Here is a 16,297-nt window from a genome sequence, read left to right as displayed (position 1 = left end):
AACTATTCAATCTGTTGATGATGCTTCAGATTTTCAACTAGACCTAAATACTCTGCATAAATGGACAGTGAGCAATTTACTTCCGTTGAATTTGAAAAAATGCTGTATTATTTCTTTTTTTAATGTCAAATCAGTGTTGTATTTTGATTACCAATTAGGGAGATCTTCAGTAATTCGTGTAAATGAAGTCAAAGATTTAGGAATCATTTTTGACTCCAAACTTACGTTCAAGGAACATTTTCATTATATATTCAATAAATCAATAAGCATGCTGGGACTCATTTGGCGTCACTGTCGTACATTATCTGTCTCTGCTCTTAAAACCTTGTATTTTTACTTCCCGAGCGTAAGCAAAGGAAGTATTGTAATCGAGTCCGTCGGCCGACTCTCTACTTTTACGTTTTCTCGATCTTTCATGACCCCTAGAAGACGAAGAAATAGGTCTCCTATTTCCGTCTGTCTGTCCGTCTGTCCGTCTGTCCGTCTGTCCGTCTGTCCGTCTGTCCGTCTGTCCGTCTGTCCGTCCGTCTGTCCGTCTGTCCGTCTGTCCGTCTGTCCGTCTGTCCGTCTGTCCGTCTGTCCGTCTGTTGTCACGGATTTTTATTAGACAGATAATCTCCGAAAGTACTCGACCGATTGTTGTGAAATTTTGTACTTATATTAAGAATATCATGTAGATGGTAAAACGCTAACCAAAATTTGTCGAATCATCCCCACCACTAAAGCGATGACGTCACTTCAAAATTGTACGTAGTAAATGGGTTTTCAATTGTATAAAATAACATAGTCCTACACATGTAGTTTACAACTCTGAATCGACTTTTCACCCGAAACGTCCAGATTTTTGGAAAAAAAATCAAAATTATAAAACAACATTTTGAAATTTAATTTTTAATCTGCTAACCAGAATGCTTTGAAATGTTGCAGATGTTTTAAGGCTATAAAGAGCATCATAAATCTTTAGTCAAAAAATATTTGCTTATCCCCTCCAAAAACTTGATGACGTCAGCTCAAAAGTTTGTGGAATAAATCATATCTAAAATGTACAAAATATGATGAGTCTGTACTTGTGAACTATCACTCCATTAATATTTTTTGGATTTGCATATACAGGGTGACTCAAAAAAATTAATGAATGCGTAAATTTATTTTATTGATTTAATCAGGAACTACAAAACCGAATGCTTTGAAATCTTGCAGATGTTTTAAGGTTATAAAGAGCATAATAAATTTTTAGTCAAAATATATTTGGTTATCTTCTACAAAAAACTGATGACGTCAGCTCAAAAGTTTTCCGAATAAATCGTATCTAAAATGTACAAAATATGATGAGTCTGTACTTGTGATTTATCATTCCATTCATATTTTTGGATTTGCATATGCAGGGTGACTCAAAAAAATTAATGAAGGCGTGAATTTATTTTATCGATTTAATCAGGAATTACAAAACCGAATGCTTTGAAATCTTGGGAATATTTTAAAGTTATTATAAGCATGGTAAACTTTTGTTCAAAATGTATTTGTTCATCCCTCCTAAAAAAATTGATGACGTCACCCTTAAATTTTGCTGAATAAATCCTATCTAAAATGCAAAAAATATGATGAGTTTGTACTTGTGATTTATCATTCCATTCATATTTTTTAGATTTTCTTAAGAGGTGGTTCAAAAAAATTAATGAATTCAATTTATTTTATTGATTAAATTAAAGGCAACACTTATTATTAGTATTACACCCCAACCAACCCAATTTGGTAGACACAAAATTTGTTAAAGGAAAAACTCGGTTGAAACATAAGGGTAGCACGCTTATTTACATCGACTTTAACATTACAGACCTGCATTTGTTTTATGCGTTCACTTGATTCCGCGAATGTGAAATAGACATGTTTATAATCAACCAATTGTGAATTTCACCGTCAAGAATTAAAATAAAACCCAATGTTTTATATAATAAGCGGAAGTCGAAGCAATAAAACCGACGGTCGTTTTGTTTACAGTTTCTGTGTTTGGCTCTCACGTATGCTGTTACGCCTGTCATCTTAAATTAACAATGTTTATACATACACGATTTTCAGTTGCCTCTGATACGTAGGTATACGTGAGTAAATTGTTTCGTTATTTTATTGATTATTACAAATCAATATTCAAACGACCCAATTCATTTTCCCGAAAATTTGAGAATATAATAATTTTATTCTTAGTATTACACTACATCTATCCCAACTGATATACGTGTCCTTGCAAAAATGTTGATGACGTCATCGCAATTTTTTTTTAAATTCCCACTACAAAAATGTAATGAGAAAAAAAACACAATAGGCATGCGGTCGTCAAGTTTCCGACAGCGAGGGAAGTACTGTCTAAACTCTTTAGACCAATTTTTCTTCGGTGCAGTCAAATCTTCAATATTGCTCTCCTGTATGGTCGCCATTTTATAGGAAAGATATCGACCTTTTAGAAAGAGTCCAGAAAAAATTTCTACGACTGTTGGAATTCAAACTTAATCGGGTCCATCAAAGAGGGGATTATTCGTGGATTATGTGTAATTTGAAAATATTTTCATTAGAGGATCAACGTAAAATGTACGATGTTTGTTTTCTTCATGGGCTAGTTAATGGTTACATAGACAATCCTAGCTTGTGGCGTCAACTAACATTTCTAATACCCCCTTCAAATAGTAGAAAAACTCGGAGCACAGTGATATTTAGGGTACCTGTGTCCACGACTAACAAATCACAAAATCATCCGATCAAACGGATGATGGAAACGGCTAATAGGATGGCGGAAAGTTCAACATTTTTATTATTTGATTGTGGCAGATCAAAATTCAAATCTAGAATTAAGTGTAGTTTAGGTCTGTAAATTAAAGTGTATGATAGAATGTTAGTATTTTAGTTTAATTCATTTTCAATTCTTTAGGAAAATTATTAGTGAAGGGTTTATAAGTATATAGATTTTATTTACTTAATTAGTTTTTTGTTTTTGTATTTTCTAAGATAATTTCAATTTGTATAGTTTATAGTATTGTAAATTGGGGTTTTCCCGTCAAATTAAAATTAAATTAAATTAAATTAAATTAAATTAAATCACATATCTACAGATGATCCCACGACAGAAAGAGATACTTTAATTATTTACATATAATCAGTGGCGGCTGGTGGGTCAAAATTTCGGGTCGGCCAAATATTTTGAGTGTACACTTTGGTGTTATATATTTTCGTAATGTATGGCCGCTACTCGTTAACCACTGACATTTTACGTGCCAGGATGTACAAAACATCTCAAATGTTTCGACCTCGACTTGTTAAAATAATTTTTTTTTATAGGAAATTGACAATGTCAGTTTGATTCCAAATACTTAATTCTACTTGTTCCGCTTTATCATTAATTGAGAACCAACGAAAAAATTATTTTTACTGGGTTCCGCGTCGACCGGCGGCTATACGGCTTGCCGACCCCGGACATCCACAATTAAATAATAATAATTAAATAATGACATGCAGTTAAAAAATATAAAAAAAGTAATAATAAAAGTACCAACTGTTAAATATCTTCATTTACATTTATTTTTTTTAATGTATATGGCAAATTGTCAAATAAATTAATTGAATAATTATTGAATTAAACTTAAAATGATTTAAAACTTTTTAAATTCATTTCTGAAATATCTGAAAACGCTTAGATGCAGAAAATACAGAAAAAGCGCATTTATGTTGTAGTTAAGTTATGTACGAACAATAAAATTTTAGTTAATTTAATGTAATTTTTTTCGTTTATTATTCATACACAGGAAAATGTATTATTAAATCGACAATTATTATTATTAAAAAAAAAATAGTAAGCACTGAAGAGCATCGAAGCCGTTATTGTTTCGTAATTTTGTTAGCTATCTCAAATATTAAGCGTTTTAAAAACTAAATTCGCATTGCTGGGTACGGCGAAGAAGGATCTCGCCGGACCTGGCGCAACATACGTTCCGCCAGGTCTTTGTCTACTACAGTGCAGTAGACAAAGAGAACGATGAAACCGTACGCTGCTACGAAGTCGAAACATCGAGAATTATGCATTCCTGGATACGGCGTGCCGAAATCTCGCCGGCCAAGCGTGTTTATCAGCATTTAAAATTAGCAACAAATGCTTTATTTTGTACCTACAATATAATAAAATTTATTTTTTAATATATATGTTCTATCCTAACGTACATTCAAACTGTATTTCTTTTTTATTTTCTAATTTCAACGCTTACTAAGTATTTTAAAATGACTGGTACGGCGTGGCCGACCCTGCCGCCCCTGACCAGCCGCCCCTGCATATAATAAATATAAGTATTTACTGAAAACTATTTAAGTACCTACGGAAACAAAATAGATAATTATCTGGAAAGAATTAACTGTAGCCAAAATAGGAAAATGAATCAGTGAGTTTCACATCTTTCCGGTTTTGAACGGTCAAGAGTAAATTCAGGTACCCCGGTTTTGTTATTATGGCTAGACTGCGGGCTTGTGTACCAAAACTTATTTCCGTACAGTAAAAAGTAGAATTCTACGGATCGGTGCTGCATTTATTCATATTTTAGCAACTCACTAACAGGAAGCAGCATCTCCCGGGTAGTTTTATTCTCACTTTGACTAGGCCGATATTTTGCTTCCAGACGGCGCCTTTACGGCAAAATAAGTACAATTTCTTAGAAAGGTATTTAAACCCCTTATCCTTATAGGATCAAAGGCTGCCTGGCAGGCCGGAATCACCGGAGTGCAACTTTAAATTTTCAGATTTTTGTTGAAACTCATTTATTTTAATCTCGTTTCACAATTTCTGAGAATATATCACGATAAATTATTCTACCGAGGGTTGTAAAAATATTAATTTTATTGCCCAAGATAATTACACTTGAACATAATCGGCACATTCTAGGGCAAAACGGACCTGCCAAGCCCGCCTCGCGTTAGGTCCAACAATGAAAAAGTGAAGAAATGACACATGTGGCAACAGGAAAAGATGCTACATTTGTCTGAAAAATAAAGATATAAAACAGTAACATATATGCGATTTATGCGAGAGAAATGTATGTATTGAACATTCGATTAGCCGATTACAAAACTAATTTATTCTAATTGAAAAAATTAATCATTATGTAACACGCAATTATTACTTTCTAAAAATAATAACATACCTTAAACAAATATTTTTACTATTAAAATTACTCTTATTTAATAACACAAATACAACCAGCAGGCCTACCGGACCCGGATTGCTCAGGTACACAGATAAAATGCATTGCCCCGACAAGAGTAAAACGCAATGAATAGTGAATTGTGGTTTATGGTTTTTAAAATGCCATCTTACCATGGCGTGCCATGGCTTAGATTTATTACCCCTCAGGATTATATTTAAAGATGTATAAGTACTGAAGGCTAAAATGTAGGAAATGATGGTATTTAAAATATGAAGTGCATCTCTTACCTCTATTTTTGTTTATGTGACCAAAATCACCAACATGAAGTATCAAAAATTACTACTAGTAGGTATAACTCAACTAATAACTACTGAAAAAAAAGTGAAATAAAAAATGTATTTCTATCTGCACCATTAATTTTGTATCTAGATACAGATATTTTGTGCTTAAATTCGATTTTATCTAGATACAGATACTAGGTAGCCAAAAATGTATCTAGATACTTTATTTAGATACAAGTATTTAGATACTGCCCAGACTGGATGTAGGTAACACCAACGCGTTCCTTGTCCAGTTTAACAGTTAACGTTCAAGTAACTGTCAAATTATGATTTTAAAAATAAATTTCTAGAGGACTTGTTTTCGACCAGGCGTATAGTTCATTTCATTTTTTCTCGACGACTCATGACCCCTAGAGTACGAAAAAATAGGTCGCCCATTTCTGTATGTTTGGCATTTGTGATCTGTTTGCGATTGTGTTAGATAGATAATTTCCGAAACTACTGGACTGATTTTATGTGTTATGGGTAGACGGTAAAATGATAACCAAAATTTGTCTGCCCATCGGGGTAAATGATTTATAAATTTTATTATGTAACATAATTCTACACTATAAAAAACCAAAACTGCGCAACATTTTTTAGTTTAGGAACCGCGAAATCGAATGCTCTAAAATTTTTACATTTTAAGCATGCTAAATCGTTAATCAATATTTACCTTTCTATCTCCCCTAAAAACTTCATGACTCTAATCGAAATGACATGACATCATTTCAAAATATTGCTGGGGTTATCATAAAATAAAATACAATTCGCAAAATTAAATTTTGTAATTTTTCTACGAAGGTGTACGTATTTGTTCGTCTGTTACGTCAACCACGAGGGAAATTCTGTCTGAATAACTTTGGACAAATTTCGTATATTAAATTCAGCAGTTCCATTAAATACTAGTAATAGTATTAATATTTAGTTCTATTAATTCAATGATGATTGTGATCGCATGTCCTCTAGCGTCAAGTGCTATAACAGACCGCCGAAACGAACCAGAAACCTTTCCTTAAGTACAGAGTTGATCCGCCAGATGTCCAAAGTATTCCAGTTACGAATTATACTTCACAGAGTCACAGAAAAGGAAGTTTTTAAAAACGTTAAACAACTGTAGACATTTTATACTTTGGTCTAAAGAGTTTAGACAGTACTTCCCTCGCTGTCGGAAACGTGACGACTGCATGCCTATTATGTTTTTTTTTGCAGTAGATTTCAAATCATTCGGTTTTGTAGTTCCTGATTAAATCAATAAAATACATTTACGCATTCATTAATTATTTTGGTCACCCTGTATGTGCAAATCCAAAAAATATGAATGAAATGATAAATTATAATTACAGAGTCATCATATTTTGTACATTTTAGATAGGATTTATTTGACAAACTTTTGAGCTAACGTCATCAGTTTTTTGGAGGGGATAACTAAATATATTTTGATTAAAAATCTATTATGCTCTTTATATCCCTAAAACATTTGCAGGATTTCAAAGCGTTCGTTTTAGCAGATTGAAAATTAAATTGCAAAATGTTTTTCATAATTTTGTTTTTTTTTTTTCAAAAATCTGGATGTTTCGGGTAAAAACTTCAGTCGGAGTCATAAACTACTTCTGTAGGACTATGTTATGTTATACAATTTTAAACCCATCTACTATGTACAATTTTGAAGTGACGTCATCACATTTGTGGTGGGGATGATTGGACAAATTTTGATTAGCGTTTTAGCATCTACATGATATACCTAATATAAATACAAAATTTGATAACAATCGGCCCAGTGCTTTCGGAGATTATCTGGCTAATAAAAATTCGGGACAGCAGACAGACGGACAGAGAGACGGAAACGGTGGGTGGACCTATTTCTTCGTCCTCTAGGGGTCATGAAAAGTCGAGAAAATGTAAAAGTAGAGAGTGGGCCTTCGGAGTCGATTACAATACTTCCTTTGCTTACGCTCGGAAGTAAAAAACGAAAATTCTTTAATATATAAATATATGATAAATAGTATAATACCCCTTCCACGAAGCAAGCAGTTATATTTATATTTCAAGGTAATTCCCATATATTGTCCATATTATCTAGTACTATGTTAATTCAAAGAATACATTCTTATGGTAATTGATATAATTCTGTCTGTTTACAATTTTAGTTTTTCCTCATACGCCAGTACAATCACGAAAATTTTTAATAGTAGCTAGAGCCTACATATAAAACACCTGATCTTCAATTACATAGTGCAGTTTAAGATGTTGTTAGAAGCGCTTATTTTAGTTGGTTTAAAATACGTGGTTGTTGCTACATTATCTGTTAAAATAACCACTCCTTTAGGAGATATCTTAGGTTCCACAGCACTAAAATCGAGATTGGGTAGAACTATCTACTCATTCAGAGGAATCCGTTATGCAGAGGCACCAATAAATAGTCTCAGATTCCAGGTAAATCTATACATAATTTGATCTTGTATGATGAAACATGTAGATTAGTAGCCCCCTGTCCCTACAGGAAAATGGTCTGGAGTATACAACGCCACAGTTGACGGACCAGCGTGTCCTCAAGTTCAGCAAGACGGCGTTACCATACCCACTTCAGAAGATTGCTTGTTTCTTAACATCTATACAACTAAGGTTTGAAAAAATTTACAGACATTCTTTAATTCACTACTCTCTTTTAGCCACCTTCAGTCAAAAACACTAATAAGCTTCCAGTGCTTGTATTTATTCACGGTGGAGCTTACGTGTCTGGCACAGCACGTAGCGACATGGTGGGCCCTCGATTTTTGTTAGACCAGGACATTGTTCTGGCCACTTTAAATTATCGCATCGGAGCTTTAGGTTTTCTGTCTTTGGGTAAAGACGTTCCTGGGAACAACGGCTTGAAAGACCAAGTGGTTGCTCTACAATGGATAAAAAAATACATACACGCATTTGGTGGCGATCCAAACTCTATTACTCTGTCCGGTTCCAGTGTAGGTGGTGGTAGTGTTAACTACCACTTACTTTCTCCAATGTCTCGCGGACTTTTCCACAGGGCAATTTTCAGCTGCTATTCCGCAGAAAATCCTCGAGAGATGTCATTAAATGGCTGCCACGTAGCTCAAAAACAAGCTCGGTTTGTTGGCTGCCCAGATGATACTCCTGGACGAATTTTAGATTGTCTACGAACAAAAAGCGCGGAGGAAATTGTTAAAACTTTACCTCGGTTTTTGGTAAGATTATTTTGATTTCTTTGTATTGTGTTAATGTTGTTAATTAGGAATTTGGCAAGAACCCGCTCTTGACTTATACCCCTGTTATTGAAAAAGATTATGGTCAGCAACGGTTCATCATCGAACATCCAGTCAAGTCCATTGTAAATAACAATTTTCAAGAATTACCTGTTCTGGTAGGAGTTACCCAGAATGAGTTCGCTTTTCAAACACTAAGTACTTTTTTAGAATTTTTGTGTGTGTTTCATTGATACTAAAATGTTTAATCGGTTGTTAGATTTAATCCTAAATAAAACACTTCGGCAAGAACTCAATACCAATTTTGAAAAATGGGCACCAGTTATTTTCGGTTATGAAAGACACACAGAGAAATCCAAGAACATAAGTCGCACGATACGACAGTTTTATTTAGGGGATGGACGTTTAACTCTGTTGTCTTTGATACCACTTGGAGAAGTAAATTTAAACACTTAAGGAAGTAAATGTTTAACATTTGAAAGACTGATATTTTAGGCTTTTGCTGATGGTATTACTGGATTTGCCGTGAACAGAGCTGTAGATTTAATATCTAATAAAAGCAGTTGTTCTGTGTATTATTATAAATTTACATATCAAAAAACAAATGCATTTGGTAAACCGAGAAAACTTTTCCGGTTTCATTTTAATTATAAATTTTAGGTGTCTTCCATGCGGAGGATATATTATACTTGTTCGATGTTCCCATTCAGAACAGAATCTATGATTCCAAAATGATAGAAATCATGACTTCGTTGTGGACAAATTTTGCTAAACATGCGTAAGTACTAGAATCATTTTTTTCAAATCAGGTTATAAAGTAGCAAATTTTTTAAGACACAAGGAACGTTTTCAAAATTAATACAATATCTTAGTAAAACTGTCGTCTTAGAAATTCACACTAACAAATTTTAGTGACCCCAACGAAAAATCAAGTGTTTATCCTATATGGAGACCATACAATGTTGATACTAAATTATATCTAGACATTGGACAAGAGTTGGTCTTAAGAAATCACTTGTTCGAGGAAAGGTATGCTTTGTGGAGAAGATTGTTCCCTGTTGAATTGTATTTGTAAGGTCTAGAAGACAGGCACTATTTAAGGATGTTGTGGAAGTTATATGTATCTTTAATAAAAATGCTTAATGACTGTGAAATCTTTATTTACACATTTTTAGACATTGTAGAAAGTTTGTAGCAACTTTTCAAAAAAAAAACACTATACAGGGTTTCTATAAATGATTATAGGGTCGTAGTAGGTTATGTAAACGTGCCGCCTCTCAGATTTAACTGTACAGATATCCGTACTAAGTGCCCAACGACGCGTGATAAAGACCACACATGGACCACACACATGTGTTTAACTGGTTGCACAAATGCGTCATATGTCACAGTATAGATATCAATCAGTAGAGACAGCTCGCCGTTTTTCGTGACCCGTTTTGGTGGGTGATCGTTCGCATTATGACCGAATGAGGGCGCACAACTGACGTCTAAAATATTTGAAATTTGGCAGTTTTGTTACAATATTTTTGCCGGTTTTGCTTGTTTAAGACTGATTTTCCGGTAGAATTGTACAAATAGTATAAAAATGTGATTTTCACAATAGAAGGTAAAATCTTTGTCCGATGAATTTTCATACAGGATCACTGTTGTGCGCCTTATTCTCTCCATCGTGTTTGGAAAAGATAGTAAACATAACACACTTTTTGTTTAAAAAAATCGTCGCAAACGGACAACAACGGTGGTTATGAAATAAATAATAAAAATTTATTATATATGATTCCGTTGTTGTGGTAAAATTAAATATAAAAATAATAAGAAACAAACTACACGTAACAAAACATTATATAAGCAGACCTTATCTCAATAAACAATTTTTTTATTCATCATGTATATATATATATATATATTTTGACCTACACAATCTTGAGTTTTATTTTGAGACGTTGCTTAACCCATAAGCAGTCGCGCGTGGGTAAAAATGACCCAAGCCGTACATTTTGTCAAATATCCTTTTTCGCTTAATCCCTATGGACTTCCGGTTTCATGAATTCCTTAATTATTCTTACCTGCGTCGACCCATTCCAATTACCTGCCCTTTATGTGAGCCGACAAATATGCATTTTTTTTGTAATAATTTTTTTTAAATAAAAATTTTACTTTATATGATATTACGCTTACGGGTTAAGTTGTTAGGTAAAATGGGTGTGACTATATATTAACAAGACGCCTTTGCCAAGACGCACTAGAAATCTGTTTTGGATGGATTAGGAAACAAAATGGAAATTCTATTAACCCCACATCTAATCAATTTCAAATGGCTTTTAGAAAATTAATCATACAAGATTATTTTGATGAAACGAACACAGATAATCAAAACTCCGAGCCTGATATGGAAGAAATTTTAAAGTTAAATGTAGGTCGTCGTTTCGATGAAGAAGAATCAGTCACCACGATGCAGAAGACCACGTTAAAAGATTGTGATTATCACTTTCACACAGCTGAACAAAACGCAATTAGATATATCTGTGGCTACCTAATTCGGAAATGTTTATTAGTACATAGTTGTAGTGAATGTGAAAAATATGCAAATGAACATAAAAGTTTAGACAACACAAGCATATATTCACATTTCAGAGCCTACCAAACGAAGAATTGGGAGTTATTTGGTAAATTATATGTGCCAAACGATAATTTCTTTTTTTACATTTGTGAATTAGAGCAAATTTTTAGTGAAAATTTTGAAAATATAATTTTACAAACAACTACTTTGTTGAAATTTTTAAATTTATATAAGCAAGCTACATTTATTCATCCATGCCAAAACTTTCCATACGATTATTTGCTTGCTTTGTATGCTAGGATGAGATTATTTTATGCACTAAAATTTGTAAATGCTAGCTTTAAATTTACAAATGCCAAAGGTGAAAAAATTAATAGAAAGAAAATAATTTGGCAGCTTTAACTTTTTTCATTTTTGTAATTTAATTTTTATTTTATTTATTTTTCTTAAATAAACCTCTTTCTTTTTAGATGTATTTATTACATTATTTTTACAATGATAATTAAACCTCAAGTATTCGGGGAAAAAATGTGCGAATTGTCAAATTGTATAAGTAATAAAATAAAAACTCTAACAAATCATCGTGTTTATAAATTAAATATCGACTTTTCTTTTTTCTTATTGCGATTCACGATTATACATACGATTTGAGCAAACTACACAGTTTGCAATAAATTGCGTACACGAATCAATTTTTGAAATTGTAAATGAAGTGATACTTTTTAAATTGGGTGGCGACATCTAGGAATAGTTTAGGCAACGACCACCCATGACGGCTTAAAATTCGGGTCAGAAAGAACAAAGGCGCCGACACGAGCTGTCTCTACTGATTGATATCTATACTGTGTCAATTTAGATGCAGACGGCGACACATAACTAACAAAGCAACACTCGGTACTTGCACGGAACGAGGCGCATCATCTAATGCATGCATACAAATATGCCTCTTACCTCTAGAATAAAAATTTTCGCCTTTCAAACGACAAGCATACATTTACCCAATATTTTTGTCGCAATATGTTTTTCATGTGTCAGTTGGTTATGTTGTTATATAAAATAAATTATTAAACAATAATGAAATAAATTAACTAATAACAACCGAAACCAAAATTAAACTTCTGTTTTCTACAAAAAATGCCCAAATTCTCTCCATGTACTTCCTGGTAGTGAAAAAGAGGCTGAATAAAATTTTGTAGTGAGTTAATGAGAATTTCTGGACAAATCCTTGCAATTTCGTTGCATCTGCGTTCCTGTAAGCCTGCAATGTGAATTGGCCTATTGATATAAACGCGATTCTTCAAATAACCCCATTAAAAAGTCAAGCGGTGTCAAATCCGGTGACCTAGCAGGCCACTCAATAGTACCCCTTCGGCCTATCCATCTGCCAGGAAAAGTTCCATTTAAGTACTATCACACTTGACGTCCAAAATGGGGTGGAGCACCGTCTTGTAGAAACCAAATAGTTTCTGCTGGTAACTCCGGATTTTGGTAATTGGGAAACAATTCTCTAAACCTAGGCACTATACGTTCCCGCAACACCCGTAAGTATCGCTCAGGATCTAAGTCCCCATTAATAAAAAGGGGACCAATTACATGGTGACCAATAATACCGCACCAAACATTCAGTTTTTCTGGACGCTGTGCGTGGATTTCCTCCATCCAGTATGGATTTGTGTCAGACCAGTGCCTGCAGTTGTGTCTGTCCACTTAACCATTTAAAACAAAATCCTGTTGATAAAATTTCCATCTTGTTGTATTCTATTCATAATAATTTCGGTAAATTCAAATCTGCGATCAAAATCATCTTTGTTTAGCTCTTGTACCAAATGGATTTTGTATGGGTGAAACTTTTCCTTTTTCATTATTGTTTGAATAGATTTTCTACTAACATTATGATTCAGCACTAATTGTTGCATTGATTTTCTATTGCGTCTAAGAGGACGTTAAGGGGATTTTCACCCTTTGTAGCAGTTTTTGGCCTGCCAGGTTTAGACGTTCTTGAACACTTTCAATTTCATTAAATCTTCGTAGAGATTTCTATGCGCTTAGTTTCACTTGGATGCAACATTTTTGCAGGAAACACCTTACATGTCAAATTAAAATTATTTTCATAGGTAGCTATCTCATCTTTTTGTTTTATTTATTCTTAATTGAAATACTTTATTCTGGCATTTCAATCAGAAAGAAAGTATGATTGTGCTACTTCAATGAATTCAGAAAAAAAAGCTGTATTCAAAAATGAATTAATTTTAAGTTCAATTGGTTCTCAGTGGACAGTATAGGATTCATTTTTATTAAATACTTACTAATGTTTAACAAATTTCTGGAACTTATAGTCATCAATTTTCTGAGGAATATAAAAAAAAAAGAAATAGAATTTGCACTCCAAAATCTACAAAGAAATAATTAGGTAATAGAAAAAGTGATAAAATTTATAATAAAAAATAAGTAAGTCTTATTATCAGACCACATTAATTATATCTATTTGTCACCAGATAATGACATATACAGCTAGCGAGTTTTCCTAGAAGTATTATCTTTCAAGATCAACAAAACGTCGCAAAACCTTCTGTGGCAAAATAACATCAGTATATTTTATCAGGAATGGCAATCAAGCTTCCAATACTAAGAACCAATATATTTAAAACAGCTATAGTAACCATGTGTTTTAGCAAATTTTATTTTTTTTTTTAATCATATATTCTATTCTTTACATTTTCTTCTCATTGTTAATTTATCTTTGATTGCGTATGTTTTCTGAGCTTGTAGGTATCAAATGGATAATAAAAATTAATATTTAAACTAAATTAAAGTGAAATGAATATGACTGAGTTCACAGGTTTAGATGCCAGGTCCAACTTTCGAAATATTGTACTTGAGGCAGTATGACACAAAATAAATAATAACTTATTTATTTATTATTTAATATTTAGTATACATATTTAGTTTTATAAGTTTTGTTTCTTGTATTATTAATAATTTAATTAATATTGTAATAGGGGTATCCCGTTAATAAATATTCTATTCTATTCTAACTTAGTTATAACAAGAAAATTTTATTAAGTTTAGTCATTTACCTAATCCATACAGAGTTATTTCGAAATGTATGTAAAAAAAAAAATGGGGAATATTTCACGATAAGATCTATTGCACTGTGTAAAGTTCACGTTCCTAAGTGGTAGCAATGTCTAGAAAAAAATATTTGAAATTTAATATAAATTGTTTATACACGCCACTGGTAGCCAGCAGCTCCGAAATGGTTGTATTTTCAAACTTCCGTTCGTGTGCGTGATACGACCGAAAGAATATTGCAACCTGAAGAACAAATTTTGGAACGTGTCGAAGAAGAGCGCGACATCATCACTCGCCGACTTGCACCTGAAGTTGGAGTTTCACAGTTGGTAGTGCATCTTGCATTTAAATAATTTTAAAGGAAACTAGCCATAGTGTTGTACATTTGACTTTCAAAATGTGTTAAATGTGACAGTAAAAACCTACTACAAAAGGATTATATGAAAAAATAATTAGGTTTAATAGCGTAAATCGTGCTGAACACTTTGTAGCAGAAGGTTAAATTAAATAGCATCTAAAAACAGCAATCAGTACGGTAAATACTGTAGATCAAGGCCTGTGATCTTAATTAAATAAACCTTTCTATATTATTTTATAACTAACTTGTCGTTCGATGAACCCTTTATCTTATTTCGACCATACATGTAATAAAAATTTATTGAGGAGGTGTGTGTGTTCAAGATAAGTTTACAAATACTGTCTGTAAATTAAACGAAAATACGTACAATAGAGGCATTTACACTAATAATACATATTTATCCCAACGATATTTGTTAGGCTTAAAAAATAAGTGTATATAAAACCATAATACAAATTTTGGTTAGTTTTTACCATCTACATGGTATCCTTAATATAAACACAAAATTTGACAGTAATCGATCCAGTAGTTTCGTATAATAAAAATCAACACATACTACAGACGACAGACATACTTAAGAAAACGTCAAGAAAACACCAAACATTTATGGAAGTTATTGCACAATATTTTGTAAAGTAATTGTGATAAAAAGCAAGGCGGAATCATAAACCACGGGTATAAGAGTATATCATTTTGTAATATGTAGATAATCTTTACTGCACATAAAGATGAGCGGACATTGTTTGATAACAATCAGACCGGTAGTTTCGAAGATTATCTCTCTAATAACAATTGACACGGACGACAGACCGCAGATAGACAGACGGAAACGGAAAATCTATTATTTCGTACTCTAGGCGTTATGAAACGTCGAGAAATCAAAATTAAATTTATATTCACTATTATTCCTGCCAAGCGCCGATTGAAACATATACATGGTGATTCAATAATAAGATAACTAATGTATTACTTTATTTATTTATTATTTACTAATTACTTTCTATTATTAATTTTTATATGTCCTGATTAACTTCTCCGGAGGTTAATTTTATTTGATGTATATGATACCATACACCATTTTAAACGTGTTTTAAGCTTTTAAGAATAAAAAAAATCATCACAATTGAAATTGGGTGGGTGGGCGGGGTTTTATATTTAGCGTTTTATTCTTAACATGCATGCATTTTTTGAACACGAAACTCAAAAATATGTTTTTAATTTCTTGTACAGAAATAAGTATTTTGCAGTTAAGCTCCGCCTCCTTGGTTTACGACGAATAAAAAAAATCATCACAATTGATATGGGGTGGGTGGGCGGGGTTTATATTTACCCCTTTTTTCTTAATGTACATGTTGTTTTTGTTGTGAAAAGATGGCTATGTATATTAAGAAAAAAAAAAGGCAAAATATAAGCCCCGCCCATCCGCCCTATCTCGATTCTGATGATTCTTTTTTTATTCGTCGTAAGCCGAGAGGCGGATCCTAATTGCAAAATCCATAATGTCCTACAAAAATCTACTATTTTAAACGTGTTTTAAGTTTCTAAGAATAAAAAAATAATCACAACTGAGATGGGGTGGGTGG

The 16,297-nt window shown here is 32.8% G+C and overlaps 1 protein-coding gene across 1 annotated transcript; it reads left to right on the top strand.

Annotated features, from left to right (window-relative positions):
• Positions 1 to 7,744: 7,744 nt before the first annotated feature.
• LOC135138614 (esterase FE4-like) lies at positions 7,745 to 9,822 on the top strand. Its single transcript, XM_064068592.1, has 8 exons — positions 7,745 to 7,933; positions 7,985 to 8,122; positions 8,170 to 8,703; positions 8,751 to 8,919; positions 8,981 to 9,159; positions 9,217 to 9,334; positions 9,382 to 9,499; positions 9,634 to 9,822. Exons 1-8 carry the CDS (start codon positions 7,745 to 7,747, stop codon positions 9,794 to 9,796), a joined length of 1,608 nt encoding a protein of 535 aa, XP_063924662.1. The 3' UTR covers positions 9,797 to 9,822.
• Positions 9,823 to 16,297: the final 6,475 nt, after the last annotated feature.

Source organism: Zophobas morio, unplaced genomic scaffold (assembly GCF_036711695.1).
Source record: "Zophobas morio isolate AGI-343-1 ecotype UQ-CSIRO unplaced genomic scaffold, CSIRO_AGI_Zmor_V1 ptg000030l, whole genome shotgun sequence".
Taxonomy (NCBI): domain Eukaryota; kingdom Metazoa; phylum Arthropoda; class Insecta; order Coleoptera; family Tenebrionidae; genus Zophobas; species Zophobas morio.
This window is presented reverse-complemented; position numbering and strand designations above follow the sequence as displayed.